Here is a 23695-nt window from a genome sequence, read left to right on the forward strand (position 1 = left end):
AAGCTATGTGTGTGATATGTGGATGCTGCCCTTCAAAGAAAAGAACACCAAGGACAGGTCTCCTCTGCCCTGATGTGGTAAAGAGCAGTTAATCTTGATCTGGAAGCTGAGCCTCTGGTGGGAGCCAACTGACTAGATGACCCATCTGGAAGCTGCAAATAGAGGAATAATAAAACCTCAGTGACCCTCTCCTGAGCAGTCCCTGGTGAATCACGTGGCACATGTTTTAGTCTTCTCAGCTATTTCTAACTTACATGTTTTAGTCTTCTCAGCTATTTCTAACTTAGACAAAAGTTGCTACCCGCCTTGCTGTAGTGCTTATTTATTTACTGGGTCTTTGGGATTTTCCTATAGCTACTTGCATTATCTCCCTGTTTAACTGAATAACTTTGTAGTTAATTTTATCCCTTTTATTTTTCACTTTTTTTGTTGTTTTGTTTTTGAGACAGAATCTGGCTCTGGTACAACCTCAGTTCATTGCAACCTCCACCTCCTGGGTTCAAGTGATTTTCATGCCTCAGCCTCCCCAGTAGCTGAAACTACAGGCGTACAACAACACACCCGGCTAATTTTTGTATTTTTAGTAGAGACAGGGTTTCAGCATGTTGGTCAGGCTGGTCTGGAACTCCTGACCTCAGGTGATCCACCCACCTTGGCCTCCCAAAGTGCTGGGATTACAGGCATGAGCCACCGCACTTGGCCTTATTTTTCACTTTTAAATGGGGACTAGAAAGTCCCCTATAATGAAGTTATGAAGCCAGTCCATGCTCCAACTATGAAGGCAGAGGGCATACTACCTTGTTCACACTATCCAGACTTTTCCTGAACTCCAAGGAAGATTTTCTAAACCAGCCTTATAAACTCAAAGTGGAACTCCATGACCACTGTATATGCTTGTATACACTAAATACACTGTGTATATTCATTCAACTGACAATTATTCATTAAGTACCTGATACATAGAAGGCACTTTGGTGCTGAGGTAACTTCAGTAAACAAGACAGACCAAATCCCTGCATCCTTGGAGCCTACAGTCTAACTGGCAAGAGACACAATTAACAAACAGACAAGTATTTTTTCAGGAAGCAGTAAAAGCTAACAAGAGAAACTAGGGTGAGAAAAGAGAAAGTAAGAGATAAGAGTACAGCTACTTTAGATAGGATAAAAGGAGAAATCAAAACATGTACATGTGGGCCGGGCACAGTGGCTCAGGCCTGTAATCCCAGCACTTCAGAAGGCCAAGGTGGATGGATCACCTGAGGTCAGGAGTTCGAGACCAGCCTGGCCAACATGGTGACACCCCATCTCTACTAAAAATTAAAAAAATAGCAGGGCATGTAATCCCAGCTACTTAGGAAGCTGAAACAGAAAAATGCTTGAACCTGGGAGACAGAGGCTGCAGTGAGCCGAGACTGCGCCACCACACTCCAGCTTGGGCACAAGAGCAAACAAAGAAAACAAACAAAAAACATGTACATGTGGAAGGTGCCATACAAAAACACAAAATAGCTGTGATAGGGTGCAAGAATGAGAAATGACTTTGTTATTGTTTTAAAACTTATTTTTATTTTTATTTTTTTGAGATGAAGTCTCTCTCTGTCGCCCAGGCTGGAGTGCAGTGGCATGCTCTCAGCTCACTGCAACCTCTGCCTCCCAAGTTCAAGTGATCCTCCCGCCTCAGCCTCTTAAGTAGCTGGCATTACAAGTGTCCACCACCACACCCGGCTAGTTTTTTCGTATTTTTAGTAGAGACAGGGTTTCACCACGTTGGTCAGGATGGTCTCAAACTCATGATCTCAAGTGATCCGCCTACCTCGGCCTCTCAAAGTGCTGGGATTACAGGCGTGAGCCACCGTGCCCAGCCTGTTTTAAAACTTTCTATAAAAAAACATGAATTTGCTGGGTACGGTGGCTCATGCCCGCAATCCCAGCACTTTGGGAGGCCGAGGCAGGTGGATCATGAGGTCAGGAGTTCAAAGACCAGCCTGGCCAACATGGTGAAATCCCGTCTCTACTAAAAATACAAAAATTAGCCAGGCGTGGTGGCGGGCACCTGTAATCCCAGCTACTCAGAAGGCTGAGGCAGAGAATTGCTTGAACCTGGGAGGTGGAGGCTGCAGTGAGCTGATATTGAGCCACTGCACTCCAGCCTGGGTGACAGAGCGAGACTCTGTCTCAAAAAACAAAACAAAATAAAAAAAAAAACATGAATTCATATAACTCAGGAACGCAGTTTTGCATTAGCAGATAGAGAAATTCAAGCAGTTTGCACTACCCTTCTGTTACCCTGCCAGAAATAGTGTGAACTTTTTTTGTAAAAGTCAGATTTTTGTCTCATTCCTTAGTGATTTACAATTAAAGTTGGAGTCACATTACTAAATTAACTCCAGGGGGGATGGGAATTCAGAAAGTAGTTGCACTATCTCAGTCCAAACTGCTTCAATGAGAAAGGGTAAGAGGATTAGTCATGTGGTCCTTAAGCAACCAGAAACATGAAGTTTGAGCTTATACATTACTGCTTTGCAAATACTTTTTAGCCATTCCCCTGTATCTTATTTCCTCTCCGAAATTTCTTCTTTTTGCAGTACACTGTTGGTATTAAACCTGAACTGATGAAGTTTGAAAAATATCACATTGTAAACCAGAATTCAGACACTCAGCATAAGCAAAGCTTAACATGTACCACGTAGAGATTTAAAAAGTTGCAGTTGTCCAAACATGCCTCCATGCCTTTGTGTCTGTGGTTTTCATTTGCCAGAAATGCCTTTTTGCCTTTTACTACCTGAGCAAGCTCTAACTCAGGGGTCAGCAAACTATGGCCCTCTGCTGGTTTGTAAATAAACAAGTGTTTGGAATGCTACCATGCTTGTTTGTTTATGCATTGTCTATGGCTACTTTCTGTGCTATCATAACAAAGTTGAGTAGCTCCAACAAGAGACTATATAACCTGAAAAGCCAAGAATATTTACTATCTGCCCCTTCAGAGAAAAAAAATACTGCTGATTCCTGCTCTAACTCAAGTTCCATCTCCTCTTAGATGTTTCTGAGTTCCTGTGACATTTTACCTATTTTTGATATACTGACAAAAGTTACTGCCCTGAAAGAATAATTATTTATGGGCTTGAAATTAAGGGGAGAGACCAAGACTTACTACTTATCTGTATACTCCTGTTGTCTATCAAGTCTACCACACAATGCTCAATAAATGCTGGCTAAACAAATCACAGAAAACAAACCTGCATGCTGGACATTTTGATTTGCTTGCAGCTGAGGGGCTCCTGAATTCCCAGGGGTGGTTGCTGTGGTCGAAGGCACCTGACCTTGCATAAAGTTCGGATTGGCCTGTCCTGCTGAGAAGCCAGGTGGGAGGCGTTTAGGCATTCCTTAATAGAAAACAATGAGTAAGGCAGTTACCTAGCAAATTTATACTCTTGCTTAGATATGGAATGAATAAGGAAGGATGAGCTGCATGAAGTCTCCACTGGCTTAGCTCTCTCTGTCACACTGGTAGGATCTTTAATAATAAGGTTGGGAAAGATGGTTAAAAAAATCAACACAATCTCTTATATGAGGCATTGTCAAAATGAAAAATAAATACTAAAAAATTTACACTTAGAACATGCCAAGGAAAAGATGGCAATCTGCTCCCTAAATGTGATCTGAGGCCACGCCACAGCAAGGTTTGAGGGCTCACTTTTCTCTGTAATTAACAATGGACCCCAAAACTTTAGATATTTTAACACAGGCACCAAAGGAATATGCTAAATTCTCTCATTTCAAACAAATTGATGTGAAATAGTATAAAACAAAGAGATGGGTCCTGATATTAAGGACAGATTGATTATTTTTCCTTTGAGGGAAACTGATGACAATCTCCTTTGCAGAAAATTTCCCCCCATTATTGCGCTTGTCTCTTTGGAAGAGACAGGAGATTAGAAACAGTTCATGGGAGCTTCAAAGTGATGCTGTATAAAATCATTATGCTTTCCCCTCATAAGGTTTGCTGTGATTCTGACAGCTTTGGTACCAAAAACCATACTCTAATGGAATCTTTCTCAAGTATCAGTTCCTTTTTGGAAGGGCTAATTTTAGAAAACTTGTAATAAGGAGAATCTCAGAACCCACTTATCATTTACAACACAGGCCTTGATGTGGCCAGATCACCTAGGTGAGCATATCATCTGCTCTATGAAAGCATCAAGACCTAAACTCACTTAAAAATTTATTACATTCATTCATTTATTTATTTACTTTTATTTTTATTTTTTGAGACAGAGTCTCGCTCTGTTGCCCAGGCTGGAGTGTGGTGGCACAATCTCGGCTCACTGCAACCTCCTCCTCCCAGGTTCAAGCAATCCTCCCTGCCTCAGCCTCCCAAGTAGCTGGGATTACAGGTGTGCACCACCACACCCAGCTAATTTTTGTATTTTTAGTAGAGATGGGGTTTCACCATGTTGGCCAGGCTGGTCTCGAACTCCTGACCTCAGGTGATCCGCCCGCCTTGGCCTCTCAAAGTGCTGGGATTACAGGCGTGAGCCACTGCGCCCGGCCATTTATTTTTTTAAGGGCCAAATTTTCAATGTCCTGAAAAACTCTTTGTAGACAAATATGCATTTGTCCTTTCTTTAACAGCGACAAGTCCCATTTGCATGCTCCCACTGTAATTAAATCAGTAATCACATTTGCAGGAGGGACTACCCAGCTTCCACTGATCCAGGGCTAGATACCCTGAACAGTGAAATTTGGAGCTGAAACATTCTTGCATTTTCTAAGAACTTCTTACGATTCAAATATTAGAGCCTGCATGTCAGCAAAATTAATTACAAGAGAGTGAAAGGCTGATGAGCAACTTAACTTTATCAGAAACCATGGGAACATGCCTTTGCTATGTTGCACTAAAGATGCAAGGGTTTTTTTCTGGGTAGGCAATGGGTGTCTTTTGGTGGGGAGTATGTTTATCAGATGACAGTATTACTGATACTCTATACCTTACTGAAAAGCTCCAAGCACATTCATGTGCACTAGATCAATGATTAATAAGAATAAATAATAAACATGGAGATGGATAAGTTTTACTGTAATCGTTTTACCTCTCACACATTAAGCTCCATTGCTTTTTCTTCATACAAGAGGCACCTTACAAAATAAATAAATAAATCTCCTTTAGGTATAACTGGTGGAATTCCCTCTCTAAGGAGCAGGCATTGGTATTATAAAACTATAAAAGTCAATGATTTCTGAACTTATTCCCCTTTAATACTTTAACCAAACTTAACAAGTACCATGCTTACTATTTTATTAACTAGGATTATCAAAATTGATAACTAAAAGGGCCTTTTCTTCAATGAGACCCTGTTCTTTTTATTTTTGCTCTATTGCATAATCTTAATTTTTCAGCAACTGAGAAGTTTAAATTGTTAACAAAATGCATTTTTCTTCTGGACATTTTAATTTACTAGTACAAGATCAAGCAAAAATAATTTGAAAAACAAAATGAACATCTCTACATTGAATTTTACCTGAATTTTAGTCCAGAGAGCTAGCTTAAATTTAACCAGTAAGATGCTGCATAATGTATCAAGTTAACTTTGTTATATCAAGTGTCACCACCATATCCACAAAACCAAATAATTACATCCTTATTTCACTCCCTCCATTAACCCTAAAAACTGAAGTTCTACTAAGATCTAGCTCCAGCAAATTTACCAACACAAATAGCTACAGTGTTCCTCACCTCCTAGGCCTGGATGTAAACTCTGTGGCCCCTGGTTTGGTGGTTGCTGCTGCATCACCATGAAGTTAGGTGGCACATTTCCCTGTTGAACCATAGGATTCCGACCCGGAGAGCTGACAGGTTGCTGAAATCCCTGGGGAAGTGGGTTATTTTGAGGTGGCCTTGGTCCCATCTGCTGCTGAGTTTGGTTAACCGTTGGGGAGGATGCAGGGGATCCCTGCTGGAAGGAGGAGGGTGAGGAGGCAGGAGACTTGTTGGTGAGGTGGGGCTGCTGCAGGGGAGTTGGGACCCTAGAGGGCCCTCCCTGCAAACTCTTCATCTGAGGAGCTGTGAACTGGCCTGTGTTGCTCATCTGAGGAAAGTTTGTGTGGGCTTGTGAGGCTTGCTGGCTGCCAAAGGGATATGGAGGGGGAGGGTGGGAAGGCGTCTGTACCGTGGCTAAGGATGGTCTTGCCTGGAGTTGCTGTTGCATTGGGCTGGGCAAGGGAGCCTTCTTCCACCCTTGGTTTGCAGTCATTGTGCCCAGAGAACCCTGGGCTGGAGGAGGTTGAAGGGCTCCAGAAGGCAGCTGGTTCCAGCCTGGAGGAACAGGCACCTGAGTTGGGGCAGTAAACTGGGGTCGAATTCCCTGTGGCTGTTGCTGCTGATGTTGCTGTGGGGGTCTTGCCTGCAACTGTTGTTGCTGCTGTTGCTGCTGCTGCTGCTGCTGCTGCTGCTGCTGTTGTTGTTGTTGCTGCTGCTGCTGCTGCTGCTGCAGCTGGGGGAAATTAGCTGGGTTCATTTGTCTGTTCACAGAGACAGGCTGCATTGGGTGGTGTGGGGGAGCTAAAGATCCTGAGGGATGACTTTGCTGCTGTATATGGAGCCCAGAGAGGAGTGGATCCATTGCATCTGTTTAAAGATAGTCAACAAAGCAATAATTAACCTACTGCAATCCAGATCTTAGAGCAGTGGCCTTTGTAATTCTGGATATACAGAGTAAAATCTGCTGGTACTACTCGATAAAATAAATGCTTGTGAATACCTTCTATGTATGAAGCAACATACCATGATGATGAATTCTGCCTTAAAAAGAGCTTGGTCAGTAGTGGACATTAAGAGCGAAATGTAAAACATGGAGACCAGTATTTACCAAATCATATTCTGGAGAACTATGCTAATTAGCGTTATAAGAAAACAAAACAATTAGGTTTGGGAAACACTGAACCTAACAAACTTAGATGGGTTTCTTCACTGTAGGACTTTCAGTGCCTCCAATATGTTACTTTTGAATCTCCAGGAGGGAGGGTAAAGAATGATGCATTTACCAAATTTACTTGACTACAGAATTCTATGTAATGAGCATCTTGCAGGACTACGCAGGCCAAGGCACACTTTTAGAAATGTTGGGGTATAATTGATAAGAAAACAATGAGAAATTCTGAAAAGAAAATAATGACATTTAGCTTGAAGATATCAGGTGAGATTTTGTAAAGAAGGTGACATTGTGAGTTTGGAAATTAGAAATTCAGCATCAGAGATAACTGAATTTTGTAATGATCTGTGCAGAAACTTTCAGACTCTTCATCCTCAAAGATTGGAAGTCATTACCTGACTGAGAAGCAGGGCGAGGAGTCCTGGGCTGCAGCTCTGGATTGGGGCCTGGTGCCATCATGGAAGATGGCACATTTCCACCCGGGGGTATCATAACAGTGGCAGGGTTGTTCATCCTTATTATTCCTAGAAAAAAGATCCCTAGAATAGAGTACTGGAATTGGCACAATTTTTGTTTTTTAATGAGTTATTTCAAGAACATGAAAAGATATGGAAAATTTGTTTTTTTTTTGACAGGGTCTCGCTCTGTTGCCCAGTCTGCCAAGTGGCACAATCACAGCTCACTGCCATCTCGACTTCCCGGGCCCAAGTGATCCTTCCGAGTCAGCCTTCCAAGTAGCTGGGACCATGGGCACATGCCACTGGGACTACAGGCACACACCACTGTGCCCAGCTAATCGTTCTATATTTTATAGAGATGGGGTCGCTACGTTGCCTAGGCTGGTCTCGAATTCCTGGGCTCAAGCGATCCTCCAGCCCAGCCCTCCCAAAGTGCTGGGACTACAGGCGTGAGCTACTGCACCCGGCCTGGAAGTTTCTATACCCACCATCTACCTTTTTTAAATTTAAAAAATTTGCTCTTATGTCCTTCAGATATATATGTAGATACAGCAGAAGCCCCCTACTCCTTCCATTCCACTTCCTCCCTCTTATTGCAGTTGCGGTTCTGTTCATGTTTATTGACCTTTTCTGTATCTGTAGGTAAACTGCACTTTTTCTGTAGATAAACAGCATTTTTTGTATGCTTTTAATCTTTGTATAAATGGCACCTTACTATATGCATTCTTTGTCAGCTTCCTTTTTCACTTAATGTTATTTTTTGAGATTCATCTCTCTTGACTGTTATAAGGGCTCCATTGTATAGAACCATATATCCACCCTTCTGCTGATGAATACTAAGGTTTTATTTTTCCTTTATTCTTATAATTTTGCAATGTTGTGTATTTGTCATGAATTCTTGTGGATATATGAGAGTGTCTTTAGACTATATACTTAGAATTGCTAGGTTTTAAAGTCTAAGCATCTTTAATTTTACTAGATATTGGTAAACTGCTCTCAAAAGTGGTTATACCAATTTATACTCAAACTAGCAGTTTGAGAACTCCTCTTTCTCCATATCTGAAAATTTCTGATACTGCTAAACTTTTCAGAATTTATCATCTGTGCTCCTAAGTGAGAATAGGTCAGTCATGGTAGCTCATGCCTGTAATCCCAGAGCTTTTGGAGGCCAAGGTGGGAGGACTGCTTGAGGCCAGGAGTTTGAAACCAGCCTGGGCAACATAGCAAGACCCCAATCTCTACAAAAAATAAAAAAATCAGCCAGTGTGGTGGCAAGCGCCTGGATTCCTAGCTATTTAGGAAGCTGAGGCAGGAGGATCACTTGAGCCCAGGAGTTTGAGGCTGCAGTGAGCTATGATCATGCCACTGCTCTCCAGCCTAGGCAACAGGGCAAGAGCCTGTCTTCAAGAAAAAAAAGTGACAACGCCTATACTTATTCTCTTTTCCTTTCCTTGGCTACAGAATTCTCTGTCATGGAGCATCTTGCAGGACTAAGTAGGCCAAAGCACACTTTTAGGAATGTTGAGGTATGAATAAGAGAGCAATGAAAAATTCTAAAAAGAAAATGATGACACTTAGCTTGAAGGGCAGATTTTATGACATTTTGATTTTTGGCATCGAGGTGAAAATAACCTCAAAATGAGTTGGAAAGCATCTTTCTTCTTTTTCTATGCTCTGGAAGAATGTGTGTATCTGTTCTTTAAATGTTTGATAAAACTTTCCTGTAAAACCATCTGGGCCTATAGGTCATACTAATTGATTTACAGGGAAACAGATTTTTATTTCAATTTCTTAAATGGCTATAGACTTTTCAAGTTTTCAATGTCTCATTGTCAATTTTTATTAAATTATAATTTTGCCAACACTAAAATTTATTAGCATAGTTAATTGTGGAATATATTTTTTCTATTCTTTTTAAAAATGATATATAACTCATATACTATAATATTCACCTTTTAAAATTTGTACTTTTTTCGTTCTTTACATTGTTTGTGCCTCTTTTTTTCTTTGGTGGTCTTAGCACATTCAACAGTTTTAGCTGTTCTTTCAAAGAAACATCTTTTGGGCCAGGCACAGTGGCTCACACCTGTAATCGCAGCACTTTGGGAGGCTGAGGCAGGTGGATCACTTGAGATCAGGGGTTCGAGATCAGCCTGGCCAATATGGTAAAACCCCTGTCTCTACTAAAAATACAAAAATTAGCTGGGCGTGGTGGTGGGCGCCTGTAATCCCACCTACTCAGGAGGCTGAGGCAGGATAATCTTTTGGTTTTGCTGTTCTGTTGGGTTTTTTTTATTCATATTTTACTTATCTCTAGTCTTATCTGTATTATTTCCCTCATAACTTACTGCTCTGCTCAATTCTTAAGTCAGACACGTAGCTTGTTAATTTTCAGTTGGTGTTCTTTCTTCATTAATATAAATTTCTGAAGGCTTAACATTTCCTTGAAGTGTTGTATTGGCTACATCTCATAAATTTCAGTATATATTATTCTCATAATTCCATTCTAAATATTGTCTAATTTCCATCAGGATTGCTTTTTTAAATCACTAAGTATTTATAATGCATTTTTACATTTCCAAAAATAGGAGATATTTTGGTTATGCTTTTTTTTTTTGCCACTGACTTGACCTAACAGCACTGCGGTCAGAGAACAGAATCTATATGATATTAATATTTGGTATTTACTGAAACTTGCTCTTGGAATAATCCTTGGTCAGTTTGTATAAATTTTCCATTTATGCTTGGAAATATTAAGAATTCTTGAATTATGACTGCATGGTTTTGTTTTGTTTTTTTCTCCGAGATGGAGTCTCACTCTGTTGCCCAGGCTGGAGTGCAGTGGCGCGATCTTGGCTCACCACAACCTCTGCCTCCTGGGTTCAAGCGATTCTCCTGCCTCAGCCTCCCGAGTAGATGGGACTACAAGCACACGTCACCATGCCTGGCTAATTTTTGTATTTTTAGTAGAGACAGGGTTTCACTATGTTGGCCAGGCTGGTCTCGAACTCCTGACCTCGTGATCTGCCTGTCTTGGCCTCCCAAAGTGCTGGGATTACAGGCGTGAGCTACCGTGCCCGGCTGACTGCATGGTTTCTATATATGTCCATTACATAAAAAGTATTTTGTTATTCAAGCTTTCCTTTATCCTTACTAATTTTTTACAAACTTGGCCATCAATTACTCACAGAGGTGTGTTAAATCTCCCCTAAGGTTTGCTGTTTACATGCAATTCTTAAATGTCTTGAGACTAGGTTGTTAAGTACTTAAGAGTTTAACAACTTCCTAGTGAATTTTTCCTTTTACATTATATAGTGGCCCTATTTACCTTCAGTGATGCTGTTTATTTTAATGTCTGTTTTATCTGATAAAAATATTATTATGCTTTGCTTGGTTAATAATCACCTTGTTAATCTTTCTATCTTTCTAACTTTGAACGTTCTGAGTCTTTATATTTTATGTGTTTCCTGTAACAGCACATAGGTAAACCTGAGAATACTATTCTGATTAATCATTTCCTTTTTATCAGTGTTCATAATCCATTTACCTTTATTGTTAACTACTAGTATATTTTGATTTATTTTGTCATTTTATGATTTCTATTTACCCTTTTTTCTATGCTGTTTTCCTATTTTCCTGAATTTTACTGGATTAATTTTTTTCATCACGGTCATCTTCTTTAATCCTCCACTACTAGTTTAGAAGTTACATATTCCACTCATATTATTTTACTGGTATCTTTAAAATGTCAACAGACATACCTGACTTAAAGTTTAAAGACATACATGATCATCATCATTACTAAATAAGTCAATGCTTATTTAGATTTACCCCATGCTTATCAATTACTTAGCTCACCATTCCTTCTTAGATCTTATTGCTTCCATCTTAGGTTCAATTTTCTTCTTCCTGAAGTACATCCTTGAGCAGTTCAATTAGCAAGGGTCTGTTAATGGTAAATTCTCTTAGTCTCTTTGAAAAGCTCTTTATTTCATACTACTCTTGATAGTATAGCTATGTTTAAAATTCTAGGCTGTCAATTATATCCTCAGCACTTTGAAAAAACTATTCCAATGTTTCCTGGCCTCCAGCGCTGCTGTTGAGAAATCAAGAAAAGCTGATAGTCCTTCCTCTGTAAATAATACGTCTTTTCTTTTGGGTTGCTTTTAACATTCTGTTTTTCAATGTTCTGTAGTTTTACAATATTGTGTCTACATGTAGATTTATTTTTATTTTGTAGTGCTCAGGATTACTTGGCTTCTGAATCGGAGGACTTAACGTCTTTCATCCGTTCTGGAAAAATTTTAGCCATTCTCTCTTTGACTGTCATCCCTCCTCAATTTCTTTATCTTCTTCAGGAACTCTTTTCAAACATATGTTAAACCTTCTCATTTTATTCTTCTTGTCTCTTGACCTCTTTCATATTTACATCTCTTTATTTTTCTCTGCGCATCCTGAGTGATTTATTCAAATTCACCTTTCAATCCAGCTATTTCTAATTTGCTGAATAAGTTATCCACTTTGATGATTTTTAAATTTCTGTAAGTTCTGTTCCCCCATCTCTCCTTATGTTTTGATAGTGTCTTGTTTTCTTATGATTCTCATAATTGTTAATACTCTGATATTCCTATTACCTAAAATTCTAGAGGGAGGGAATCTAATCCTAAATTGTATAAATTCAGAATATAAGCTCATTTATATCAGGCTTTAACTAGGAGAAGTATGCAATGACTTGGGATGAGAAAATATGCCCCTCCACAGCTTCAACAGTTATCACCAGTCTAGACCTACCTAATGTTAATGACTTAGCCTGGCTATTAATGGGTATTCACTAACATATTAAATGTCCAAAATGCAAGAGGGTAGACAAGACAATTCCACAACACCCATTCTCCCACCTAATGTCTAGAGCCCCTGCGAACATAGACAAATTTCCCTATGCCAGAGGGTGACATTTTCCTAATCTATCTTTCACTGAAAATTCTGGCTTCATGAAGAATTCTGAATTCTAATTTGCTTCTTCCTGTTGACCCAAGGCTTTATCTTCTATCCCTTCCCGGCCATTAAAACCCAAATGCTTTGGACCCTGCAGAATCTCATTTGTTTACTGCCATTTAAATATTCACCTTTGACTTTTTCTTTTTTTTTTTTTTTTTTTTTTTTTTTGCCCTAGGGAGTTCCTCTACTTTCTTTCCCTACCCCTCTGCTTCCAAGCCCGGCTACATTTTTTGTTTGTTTGTTTTTTGAGAAGGAGTCTTGCTATGTCACCCAGGCTGGAGTGCAGTGGCGCGATCTCTGCTCACTGCAAGCTCCGCCTCCCAGGTTCATGCCATTCTCCTGCCTCAGCCTCCCGAGCAGCTGGGACTACAGGCGCCCGCCACCACACCCGGCTAATTTTTTGTATTTTTAGTAGAGAAAGGGTTTCACCATGTTAACCAGGATGGTCTCCATCTCCTGACCTTGTGATCTGCCCACCTCGGCCTCCCAAAGTGCTGGGATTACGGGCGTGAACCACCGCGCCCGGCCGCCCAGCTACATATTAAATGTTACAGGTCAGGCGTGGTGGCTCACGCCTGTAATTCCAGCACTTTGGGAGGCTGAGGCGCGTGGATCACTTGAGGTCAGGAGTTCGAGACCAGCCTGGCCAAGATGGTGAAACTACTAAAAATACAAAAATTAGCCAGACATGGTGGTGGGCACCTGTAATCCCAGCTACCAGGGAGGGTGAGGCAGAGAATTGCTTGACCTTGGGAGGCAGAGCTTGCAGTGAGCCAAGATCGTGCAACTGCACTCCAGCTTGGGTGACAGAGTGAGACTCTGTCTCAAAAAAAAAAAGTTATATTTTAAGTTTTGTAGTTGGAGAGGACAGTTAGGCTAATGTTTATCTGTTGAAACTGGATTTGTTTCTGAGGAATCGCACCTGGTTTTTTAAAAATGGTAGACAGTTAAGAAAGCTCTCATAAGGGCTTGGTGCGGTGGCTCACGCCTGTAATCCCAGCACTTTGTGAGGCCCAGGCGGGTGGATCACCTGAGAGCAGGAGTTCGAGACCAGCCTGGCCAACATGGTGAAACCCCATCTCTATTAAAAATACAAAAATTAGCCAATTAGCCGGGCGTAGTGGCACCTGCCTGTAATCCTAGTCACTCGCGAGGCTGAGGTGAGAGATCGCTTGAATCCAGGAGGTGGAGGTTGCAGTGAGCTGAGATCACGCCACTGTACTCCAGCCTGGGCGATGGAGTGAGACTGCTTCACAAGAAAAAAAAAAAAAAAAAAAAGAGAAAGCTCTCGTGAGATAAGAAACAGGTTTTTGGCCGGGCACGGTGGCTCACGCCTGTAATCCCAGCACTTTGGGAGGCCAAGGCAGGCGGATCACAAGGTCAGGAGATCGAGACCATCCTGGCAAACACAGTAAACCCTCGTCTCTACTAAAAATACAAAAAAAAATTAGCCAGGCATGGTGGCACAGGAGGCTGAGGCAGGAGAATGGCGTGAACCTGGGAGGCAGAGCTTGCAGTGAGCCGAGATCGTGCCACAGCACTCCAGCCTAGGCGACAGAGCGAGAGTCCGTCTCAAAAAAAAAAAAAACAGGTTTTCTTCGTCCATAATGAGCTTCCTAATCCCAGAAAATTTCAAGTATATGCTACTACATGTTCAATAGTGACACTATAACATGCATTCCAGTACTAGATGGGAACCTGCACAAGATCCAAGGTTCTCACCTAGGGGAAATTTTGTCCCCCAGGGGACATTTGGTAATGTCTGGAGACATTTTTAGGTGGCACAAATGCAGGGAAGTAGTGGTGCTACTGGCATCTGGTGGGTAGAAGCCAGGGATGCTACTAAACATCCCACAACACACAGGACAGCCTCCCACAGCAAAAAATTATTGGCCCCCAACATCAATAGTGTTGAAGTTGAGAAACTTGAATTAAATGACTACTATAGTATCCCCACAAATCTTGGAATTCTATAAGGCTATGAAAAACAACAAGCTATGGATTTAGTTTTAGTTGCAAAAGACTCTTGCTTATTAGCTAACTTTGTTGCCCATGCTAAGTGAAGAAAGTAGTACTAAGAATAACTGAAAAACCAACTGTTGTAGATACACAATTCTAAAGTTACTTATTATTGTTTTAGAGGGGATTTAAGGTCTCTTTCCCTAGAAAAATTTAGCTGTTCAGTTTAACCTAATATTAAACTTTGTTTGCATCCTTCAAGTCTCAATAGACAACAGAGAAAAGCAATCCTAAAATATGCTTGGTAGTAAAGAGAGATATCTTGGGGGTTAAGATGTTACTGTTACTACAGGTCATTACTAATTGATTATTCCTGAAACTTTATAGTATATACATTATCACAATCTGAGTCCTTCATTAAATACCAATCTAACCTGATTTCAACCTAAAGCTTCTCAGTTTCCTAGGCTGATAATCAACTATAGCACTATAATTGGCTGGGTATGGTGGCTCAGTTCATGCCTGTAATCCCAGCACTTTGGGAGGCTGAGGTGAGCAGATCACTTGAGCCCAGGAGTTCAACCAGCCTGGTCAACATGGCAAAACCCTGTCTCTACAAAAAACAAAACAAAACAAAACAAAAATAAACCAGGTGTGGTAGTGCACGCCTGTAGTCCCAGCTACTGCAGGGCTGAGACAGGAGGAACACTTGAACCTGTCTCAAAAAAAAAGCACTACAATTTACATGCACTTCTTAGAGATACTTAGTAAACATGCTTGCTATTTGCCAGATACTAGACTAACAGAGCTTATAATTAGGGTACTAATAACAGTTAAGTGGAGTCTTAACATTTTAAGCCTAGAAGGGATCTCTAGCATTGTTCCCAGAACATAATTAAAGATGTTTATAGGCAACTAGGGTCAGTAAATATTAAGTCCTTTGGCCAAGAGTTGAGACTAGAACCCAGATTTCCTGATGCTCATTCCAGGTTTATTCATTCTTTCATTAACTATATCTAACTTGGCTAGGCTTTTCCCACTCTGCTTCTGGCCCATGTCCTTCCAGTAGTGGCAACAGTGTCATCTATCATTTCTCATAAAGCTACCTTAACACCAAATGCTCAGACTTCTGTGGGGAACTACATCTATGTACACAATACCAGGCTGGATATTTTACATCTATTTTATGGTATTCCACAACAGCCCAACAGCACAGGTCCTGACATATATATTTTCCTAAGTCCTAACAAGAACTTAGGAAATGTTTGCTACACTGCTCAGGGCTCTTCTACCTTCAAGCATGAGCTCAAAAGATGGTAGGTATTATTATTTCATTTTATATGTGAAGAAAGTATTGCTTGGGGAAGTACAGTAACTAGCTTGAGGTAACCAGTAAATGGTAGTACCAGAATAAAAACCTAGTTCCAATTCTATGATCAATTCATTAGCTACAGTTCAGAATAGCATTTTTTTTGTTTTGTTTTGAGACAGAGTCTCACTCTGTTGCCCAGGCTGGAGTGCAGGGTGAGATCTCGGCTCACTGCAACCTCCGCTTCCCAGGTTCAAGTGATTCTCCTGCCTCAGCTTCCCAAGTAGGGGGGATTACAGGCACCTGCCACCACACCTAGCTAATTTTTGTATTTTTAGTAGAGATGGGGTTTCACCGTCTTGGCCAGGCTGGTCTCGAACTCCTGACCTCAGGTGATCCACCCGCCTCAGCCTCCCAAAGTGCTGAGACTACAGGCATAAGCAATCGTGCCCGGCCAAGACTAGCATCTTATAAATTGAGCTCCTCTATACTGCTGCATTTCTCCAACAGCTACTCTGGTAGAGTGGGAGGGGAATGACTGGGTAAGCAGGTTCTTACTCTGCTTCAACCACAGCAGCTGTGCTTTTCTGTTTTATTTGAATAAAGGGTCCTGCAGCTGAAAAAAATTGAAAGCCACTAGTGCAGCGAAAAAAACACTGAACTGGGAGTTAGAAGATCTGTGATACTAGTTTATCGCTCCTTGACCCTGGGCAAATCACTTCCTTTATGTGAGTTCCACAGCTTCCTCAGCTTTAAATGACAGCCAACTCAATTCTAATATTCTGAGATTCAATCTCAGAATATTGAGTTCCATCTCTGAAGAAGAAATTTCAGGATTACTAGAAAAGGAAGCAATTTATAACTGTCTCAAATTCTAAATACATAAAAACACATATTCTCCCAGATACATCTTCAGATTCCACATAAGCACACAAGAACTCAATTCACAGATATTCTCCCCCTCAGAGAAAGTGGGAGTTGGAAAGTTACATTCTCCATTGTACTATTAAAATAATGAGGGTAGAAAATGTCTCATTCATTTCTATTTCCAACAGCACAGGTCCTGTCACACAACAGGAAGTCAATAAATGTTTGCTGCATGGCTCAGTGTTCATCAACCTTTAAGCATGAGACCAAAAGATTGCAAAGATGCTTCATGCTGTGACCCCTAGCCTCCGGGAAGGACTCATGTCTAGCTTTCCTGATTCAGCAAATAGAGATGTAAGTATGCCATGAACCCCCACCTATCTTGCAGGGCTCAAATGATCAAATAAGCCAAAAAAGGAAACTAGTAAAATGTCATACAATTGAGTGGGAGGTCTTACCTGGACCACTTGCCATAGGAAATCCCGCCTCCATCCTAACTGAATTTCCAGCTCCCATGGGTCCATTCATTCTCACATCTTGGCTTCGGTTCTGAGCCAAAGCCAGGTTAATAGCACCTTCCCCTGAAAATGACAGTCAAGTGATAAAAAGGAAATCATTAGAATAAAATGCAAATTTTGTTTATAGACAGCTATATAAATGCTTTAGTTTTCTGTGCTTTTGAAGAATTATGGTTAGTTCACCACCAGAAAAATGGTGGGTTCAATGTAGATGGGTCTTTCTTCAACCCATCTAAGCAAGTTTCATGAAGCACAAGGAGATATTACCAATTCTTACTTGTAATAGGGAAGCAGGGTGACCATGAATGATGCTTAGTATCAACAGAGATCCTGGAACTCTTGAGTATTTATTTTCAACCATCTTACCAATTGTGTGTGTGTGTGTAATGGAAGAAAATGTTCTCAAAAACTCTCAAAATCCTAGACTTCCTTTTGGTAATTTATGATCAAAAGGTAGATACTAATTATAAGTAGGTTTAATGAAGAAAGAACCTATACTCGTGCGGGGATACTAACACTTGTGAACAAAATACCAATTCCATTCAATAACTGCAATATAAACATATTTCCAGCAGGAAAAAAATCATGCAATGAAGAGGAGATAGGTTGCTACAAATCTACTTTCTGAGACACCTAATGACAGGACCAAAATTTTTATAGGTTTTTGTTTTTTGAGATGGGGTCTCACTCTGTCACCCAGGCTGCAGTACAGTGGCACAGTCATATAGCTCACCACCACCTTAAATTCCTGGGCCCAAGGGGTCCTCCTGCCTCAGCCTCCTGAGTTGCTGGGACCACAGGCGCACATCACTATGTCCGGCTATGTATAGGATTTTTTTTTTTCTTTGAGATGGAGTCTTGCTCTGTCACTCAGGCTCACTGCAACCTTCGTCTCCTGGGTTCAAAGGATTCTCCTACCTCAGCCTCCTGAGTAGCTGGGATTACAGGCACCCAACACCACGCCCAGCTAATTTTTGCATTTTTAGTAGAGACAGGTTTCACCACGTTGGCCAGGCTGGTCTCGAACTCCTGACCTCACGTGATCCACCCACCTCGGCCTCCCAAAGTGCTGGGATTACAGGCGTGAGCCACCGCGCCCGGCCTGTATAGGATTTTTAATTTTATCTTATTTGAGCTTCACGGTACCCTCATAGGTAATGTTACTAGAAGTGTTCCAATTAAGTAGACTCTAAACTTAGAGGCAACTTAAATCTTACTTGGTCCAATGATAAAAAGGTCTCTGAAACAAGCAACAGAATGTTTCTTGCACTTAATCCAAAATTTTGACTATTGTTATTATAAGAGAGCACCACCTTGTGGAGAGTTAAAATATAGCTAGTCTGTGGCTGCTGAGCTGAAAGGCTGCACTCACCCAAGTCCTTCTATACTGTAGGGTTCTGATTCACAGGGTCAGATGGTAAAGCAGAAAGTTAATGAGGTATGGCAGTTTCCTCCGTTCTGTCACTGATCTAGGTCAGCCTTCCTTTTTTTTTTTTTTTTTTTTTTGAGATGGAGTCTCGCTCTGTCGCCAGGCTGAAGCGCAGTGGTGCGATCTCGGCTCACTGCCATCTCCACCTCCCAGGTTCAAGCGATTCTCCTGCCTCGGCCTCCCGAGTAGCTGGGATTACAGGCACGTGCCAACACACCCAGCTAATTTTTGTATTTTTAGTAGAGACAGGGTTTCACCATGTTTACCAGATAGTCTTGATCTCCTGACCTTGTGATCCGCCCAAAGTGCTGGGATTACAGGCGTGAGCCACCATGCTTGGCCTAGGTCAGCTTTCTATGTCTATTTTAACCAGGGAGGTTCACTGGTCACAGGGAACAAACATCCTACCAAAAAGGAAGCAATCACTGGGAGCTACCAGATGCTATAGCTTGCCTCTAGAAGTCAGGCGTAAAAGAGAAAGAGAATACAGGTCATGAGGGTTTCCACTAAAGGAAGGGAACTATTAATATACAAAATTTGTTAAGACATTCTAAGTTGAAAGAATATTGTTCTGGAAAAGGACATCAGTTCGTATCATTCCTCTGCTTAAAACAGGTCTATTGCTTCCCACTATTTTAGAAATAAAGGCCAAACTTCTTTTATTTATTTATTTTTTTTGAGTTGGAGTCTCTCACACTGTTGCCTGGGCTGGAGTGCAATGGTGCGATCTCGGATCACTGTAACCTCTGCCTCCGGGTTCAAGCAATTCTCCTGCTTCAGCCTCCTGAGTAGCTGGGATTACAGGTGCTTTCCACCACGCCCAGCTAATTCTTGTATTTTTAGTAGAGATGGGGTTTCACCATGTTGGCCAGACTGGTCTCGAATTCCCGACCTCAGACAATCCGCCCGTCTCGGCCTCCCAAAGTGCTGGGATTACAGGCATGAGCCACTGTGCCCGGCCAGGCCAAACTTCTTAACAGCCTATACAAGGCCTCAAATTATCTACCTAGCCAAGTGTTGTTCAACAGAAATATAATATGAGCCACATACGCAATTTAAAATTTTCTAGAAGCCACAGTAACAGATGAGATTATCATTTCACTTAATATATTCAATGTATTATTTCAACATGTAATTAATGTAAAAATTATTATTATTTTTTGAAACAGGGTCTCACTCTGTTGCTCAGGCTGGAGTGCAGTGGTGAGATCACAGTTCACTGCAGCATTGACCTAACTGGACTTAAGTGATCCTCCCACATCAGCTTCTCAAGTAGCTGGGACTACAGGAGTATGCCAACATGCCTGGCTAATTTTTTTCAGTTTTAAATTTTTTGTAGAGACAGGGTGTCACTACATTGCTCAGGCTGGTCTCAAACTCCTGCACTCAAGCAATCCTCCTGGCTTCAGCCTTCCAAAGTGCTGGGATTACAGGTGTGAGCCACTCAGCCCGGACAATATAAGAATTATTGAGATATTTTACATTCCTTTGGGGAATACCAAATCTTCAAAATGTAATATGTATTTTATACTTACAGCACATGTCAGTTTTAACTAGCCACATTTTCAGTGCCCAAAAGCAACATACAGTCTGTGGCTACCAATATTGGACTGCCCATATTTAGCCCTGTCTACCTCTTTAAACTCATCTCATGCTGTTTTTCTCCTTCAATAGCAAGGATTCAGCCCCAGTGTTTCCTTTTAGTTTCTTAGGCACACAAGGCTGCTTCTCACCCCCAAGGCCTTTGCTCATGTGGTTTTCTCTGCCTAGAACAGTTCTCTGCACTCTTCACATAGCTAGCTTCTCAATTTTCATGTAATCTTAAGTGTCACATGCCCAAAAAGGCCTCTACCAACCATCTTATCCAAGGTTAGGTAACTTTTATCAGAACATCTTGTTATTTCTGCAGAGCACATTCCATGTAATCACTCACTCACTCGTTTTCTTGCTTGCCTCCCCCATCACTATACAGGGTTAATTACAAGTCTGTCCTTGTTCCCTCACATCTGTTGTTCCAGCATAATTAACAGCATTCTCTTTCACTTTCAGAAGTGTCCTAATTTAGGCTGGGCATAGTGACTCACGTTTGTTAATCCCAGCACTTTGGGAGGCCAAGGTGGGAGGATTGCTTCAGACCAGGAGTTCAAGACTAGTGACATGGTGAGACCCCGTCTCTAAGAAAAATTAGTCAGGTCCGTGGTGGCACGCACCTGTGGTCTTAGCTACTCAGGAGTCTGAGATAGGAGGATCGCTTGAGCCCAGGAGGCTGAGGCTACAGTGAGTTGTGTTTGTACCACTGCACTCCAACCTAGGCTACACAGTGAGACTTTGTCTCAAAAAAATAAGAAAGAAGTGTCCTAATTTAGATGATAAATTATATGACTATCTATAATATATCATTTATACATAAAATAGTGCCTGGTACGTGGCAGGTGCTCCTTAGCTATTTATTAAATATAAATGGTCATCTTATAACCTTACAAAGAATTATAAGCATTTTTCTATATGACAATTCCTGGAAAACCTCACATTTATCAAATCTCATACTGACAATAACAGGGTTAGGGCAAACTGAAAACCTATGAGACTTTGTAACCAGAGCTCTAATAAAAACAACTGGTGGAGGCAAAATACCAGAAAAAATGCAGCGGAAATGCCTGGTTAAAGGTGCTGAGATAATGCAGATGCAGTGGAGTTCTGAGCCAGTGGGGCTGCCATTAAGGTGGGCACAGGAAGAAATGCAACCTATCATGAGCTGCGAGCCACACAAGGCTGGGGGATGCACGTCAGGAAGGCACACGAATATACACTCTCATTCTTAATTTTAATAGAGCTGAAAAGACTCCCACACATGTGAAAAGCTTTTTCTTGTTGATAATTGTAATTCTATTTCTACTATTCCAGCTCCTCTTACCTAAGAAAAAAAATCACATATTAATAAACAGAATTTCCACACTATACTGCTGTCATTCCCCTATTTGCCAACTGCATATATGCTAATTCGTGTCAAAGAGAACACTACTGGCTCCCAAACTTGCCAATTAGGGGTCCACAAACTATGTCCTGTGGGCCAAATGCAGCCCACTGCATGTTTATTTCAATAAAGTGTTATTGAAATCTGCCATGTTTACTTGTTTACATATCGCCTATGGCTGTTTTTGCCCTACAAGATGGAGCTGAGTACTTGTTGAGTTGAGATCCTATGGCCTGCAAAGCCAAAAATATTTATTCTTGGCCCTTTACAGAAAAAGTTAGCAGACTACTGCTTTAGATCACCATGAATTTACAGAGGGGGCACAAAATGTCCTCAAAAAAGATGTTTCCCCAATTCCCTGGCCACAACTTAAAAAAGGAAGGGTACAGGGAGTATTTGTCAATGGAGAATGGACTGTTGGGAGAACCTGTCCCTCAAGCCTTGCAGCAGACACGATAGCGGCAACATTCCTTCATTCCTTCTTTTTTGTTGTTGTTGTTTTGAGACAAAATTTTGCTCTTGTCGCCTAGGCTGGAGTGCAGTGGCGTGATCTCAGCTCACCGCAACCTCCACCCAGGAAAATTTTGCTCTTGTCACCCAGGCTGGAGTGCAGTGGCGTGATCTCGGCTCACCACAACCTCCACCTCCTGGGTTCAAGCAATTCTCCTGCCTTAGCCTCCCGAGTAGCTGGGACTATAGGCATACCCCACCATGCTCGGCTAATTTTTATATTTTTAGTAGAGATGGGGTTTCACCATTTGGCCAGGCTGGTCTCAAACTCCTGCCCTCAAGTGATCCACCCACCTCAGCCTCCCAAAGTGTTGGGATTACAGGTGTGAGCCACTGTGGCTGGCCAACATTCTTCTTACAACTTACAAAATCAACAGCCCAGTTCCACAAAAGCAATAGCTGCTGCCATCACTTTCACTCCTGCTGAATTCCCAGGAGCGTGGGAACAGAGATCATCTGGGACACACATGTAGCCTAAAAGTTAAAGAACTCTTTCTGTATTGTGATAATCATTGTCATATGTGAATTTCATAATTTCTTAAAATATGTTATCTATTTGCTTCCTTGCTAGTACTCATGTTTGAATTTATGGCTATAACGTTAAGGGAGAACCAGCATTTTATCCTTTTAGGAAGTAGGTCTGCTTGAGAAATAAAACTGGTACTTCTTTCTCCAGTGAAAAACACTATCAATTAAGGTTTTGAAGCCTTTAAATAGGTAACAGAGACCACAAAACATGTGGGGTTTTAAAGAAACCACTTATGTATTCCTTAAAGTATAAACAGCCCACATACTGTTATTTTATCCAATAGTTGTTCGACTTCCACTTTTTCTAATAGTTCATCCTACAGACTGCTGTGAATTAACTGTACTTTTCTGGATCCTTTTAGATAGTTCCACATTTTTCAAATTAAAGTGGTATTGCTTAAGCCACTATTCTCTCATTTATCAAATGGTGAAATTTATCCCATTTCTCAATCTACATATAACCCTTTCTAAATAATTTGTTTGTTGGTATTGCCCCTTTGAGGGCACAGCAACCTACAATGCTAGACTGCATAAAATGTGTCTCACTCCTATAAACAAAATGACCTCAGCTGCTGAGGTTTCACGGAGCATTTAGGTTCTACGTAAGCACAGGGCCAGGAGGACCTGGACTACAGTGGAAGGGAAAGCTGGAATTGCTGGTTATCACCTGGTTGTATCAACACAGGAGGGGAAGAGAGGGTTCTAGTTCACTGAGCTTCCCAAGAGCTCCCCCACACATGGTAGGTACTTACATCTCTCACAGGTTTGTCTTCCTTACTAAAGTCATAAGCTCTTCCGAGTTTATAACAGTAAGGACAATATTTATCATTGTATTCCAAATGCTAAAGCTTATAGTCTATGGGGATAAAACAATAATCAAATAATTGCTCTAATGAAAGTGTGAGATAAATGATCTGAGGGAGAGAAACAAACTTTTGTGAGAGCACATAGCAAAGGACTCTGACTTGCCAAAGGAGTTCAGAAAATACATCCTCAAGATTTAAGCTGATACTTGAAGGCTGAGCAGGCATGAACTAGGGGAAGGGGGGCTGGTAGGGAATAGTATTTCATTTAGAGAAGACATCAATGCAAAGGAACTGTGGCAGAAGGAAGAGAAAGCTGAGAAGCTGGAACACAGGGGGCAAGGGAGGAAAGTTATACAAGATAAGGCTGGATGAGGAAGGTAGAGGTGAGACCATGTATAGGGGTGTGTGTG

At 41.3% G+C, this 23695-nt stretch overlaps 1 protein-coding gene across 8 annotated transcripts in view; it reads right to left on the reverse strand.

Moving 5' to 3' along the window:
* NCOA6 (nuclear receptor coactivator 6) overlaps nucleotides 1–23695 on the reverse strand; it is a 110207-nt gene that overhangs the window by 36170 nt on the left and 50342 nt on the right. For 6 of the 8 annotated variants that reach the window (XR_008496060.2, XM_054466745.2, XM_063659157.1 and 3 more), the window contains 4 exons: nucleotides 16979–17101; nucleotides 7325–7453; nucleotides 5735–6625; nucleotides 3237–3383 (listed from right to left, as the gene is read on the reverse strand). Coding sequence is in view for 7 of the 8 variants with exons in the window: in XM_054466745.2 (XP_054322720.1) it covers nucleotides 3237–3383; nucleotides 5735–6625; nucleotides 7325–7453; nucleotides 16979–17101 (1290 nt within the window). In the remaining variant the exon portion in view is untranslated. The remainder of the gene's footprint in view (nucleotides 1–3236; nucleotides 3384–5734; nucleotides 6626–7324; nucleotides 7454–16978; nucleotides 17102–23695) is intronic. The other 2 variants (XM_054466742.2, XM_063659158.1) reach the window with 2 other exon arrangements.

Source organism: Pongo pygmaeus, chromosome 21, assembly GCF_028885625.2.
Source record: "Pongo pygmaeus isolate AG05252 chromosome 21, NHGRI_mPonPyg2-v2.0_pri, whole genome shotgun sequence".
In the NCBI taxonomy this organism is placed as follows: Eukaryota; Metazoa; Chordata; class Mammalia; order Primates; family Hominidae; genus Pongo; species Pongo pygmaeus.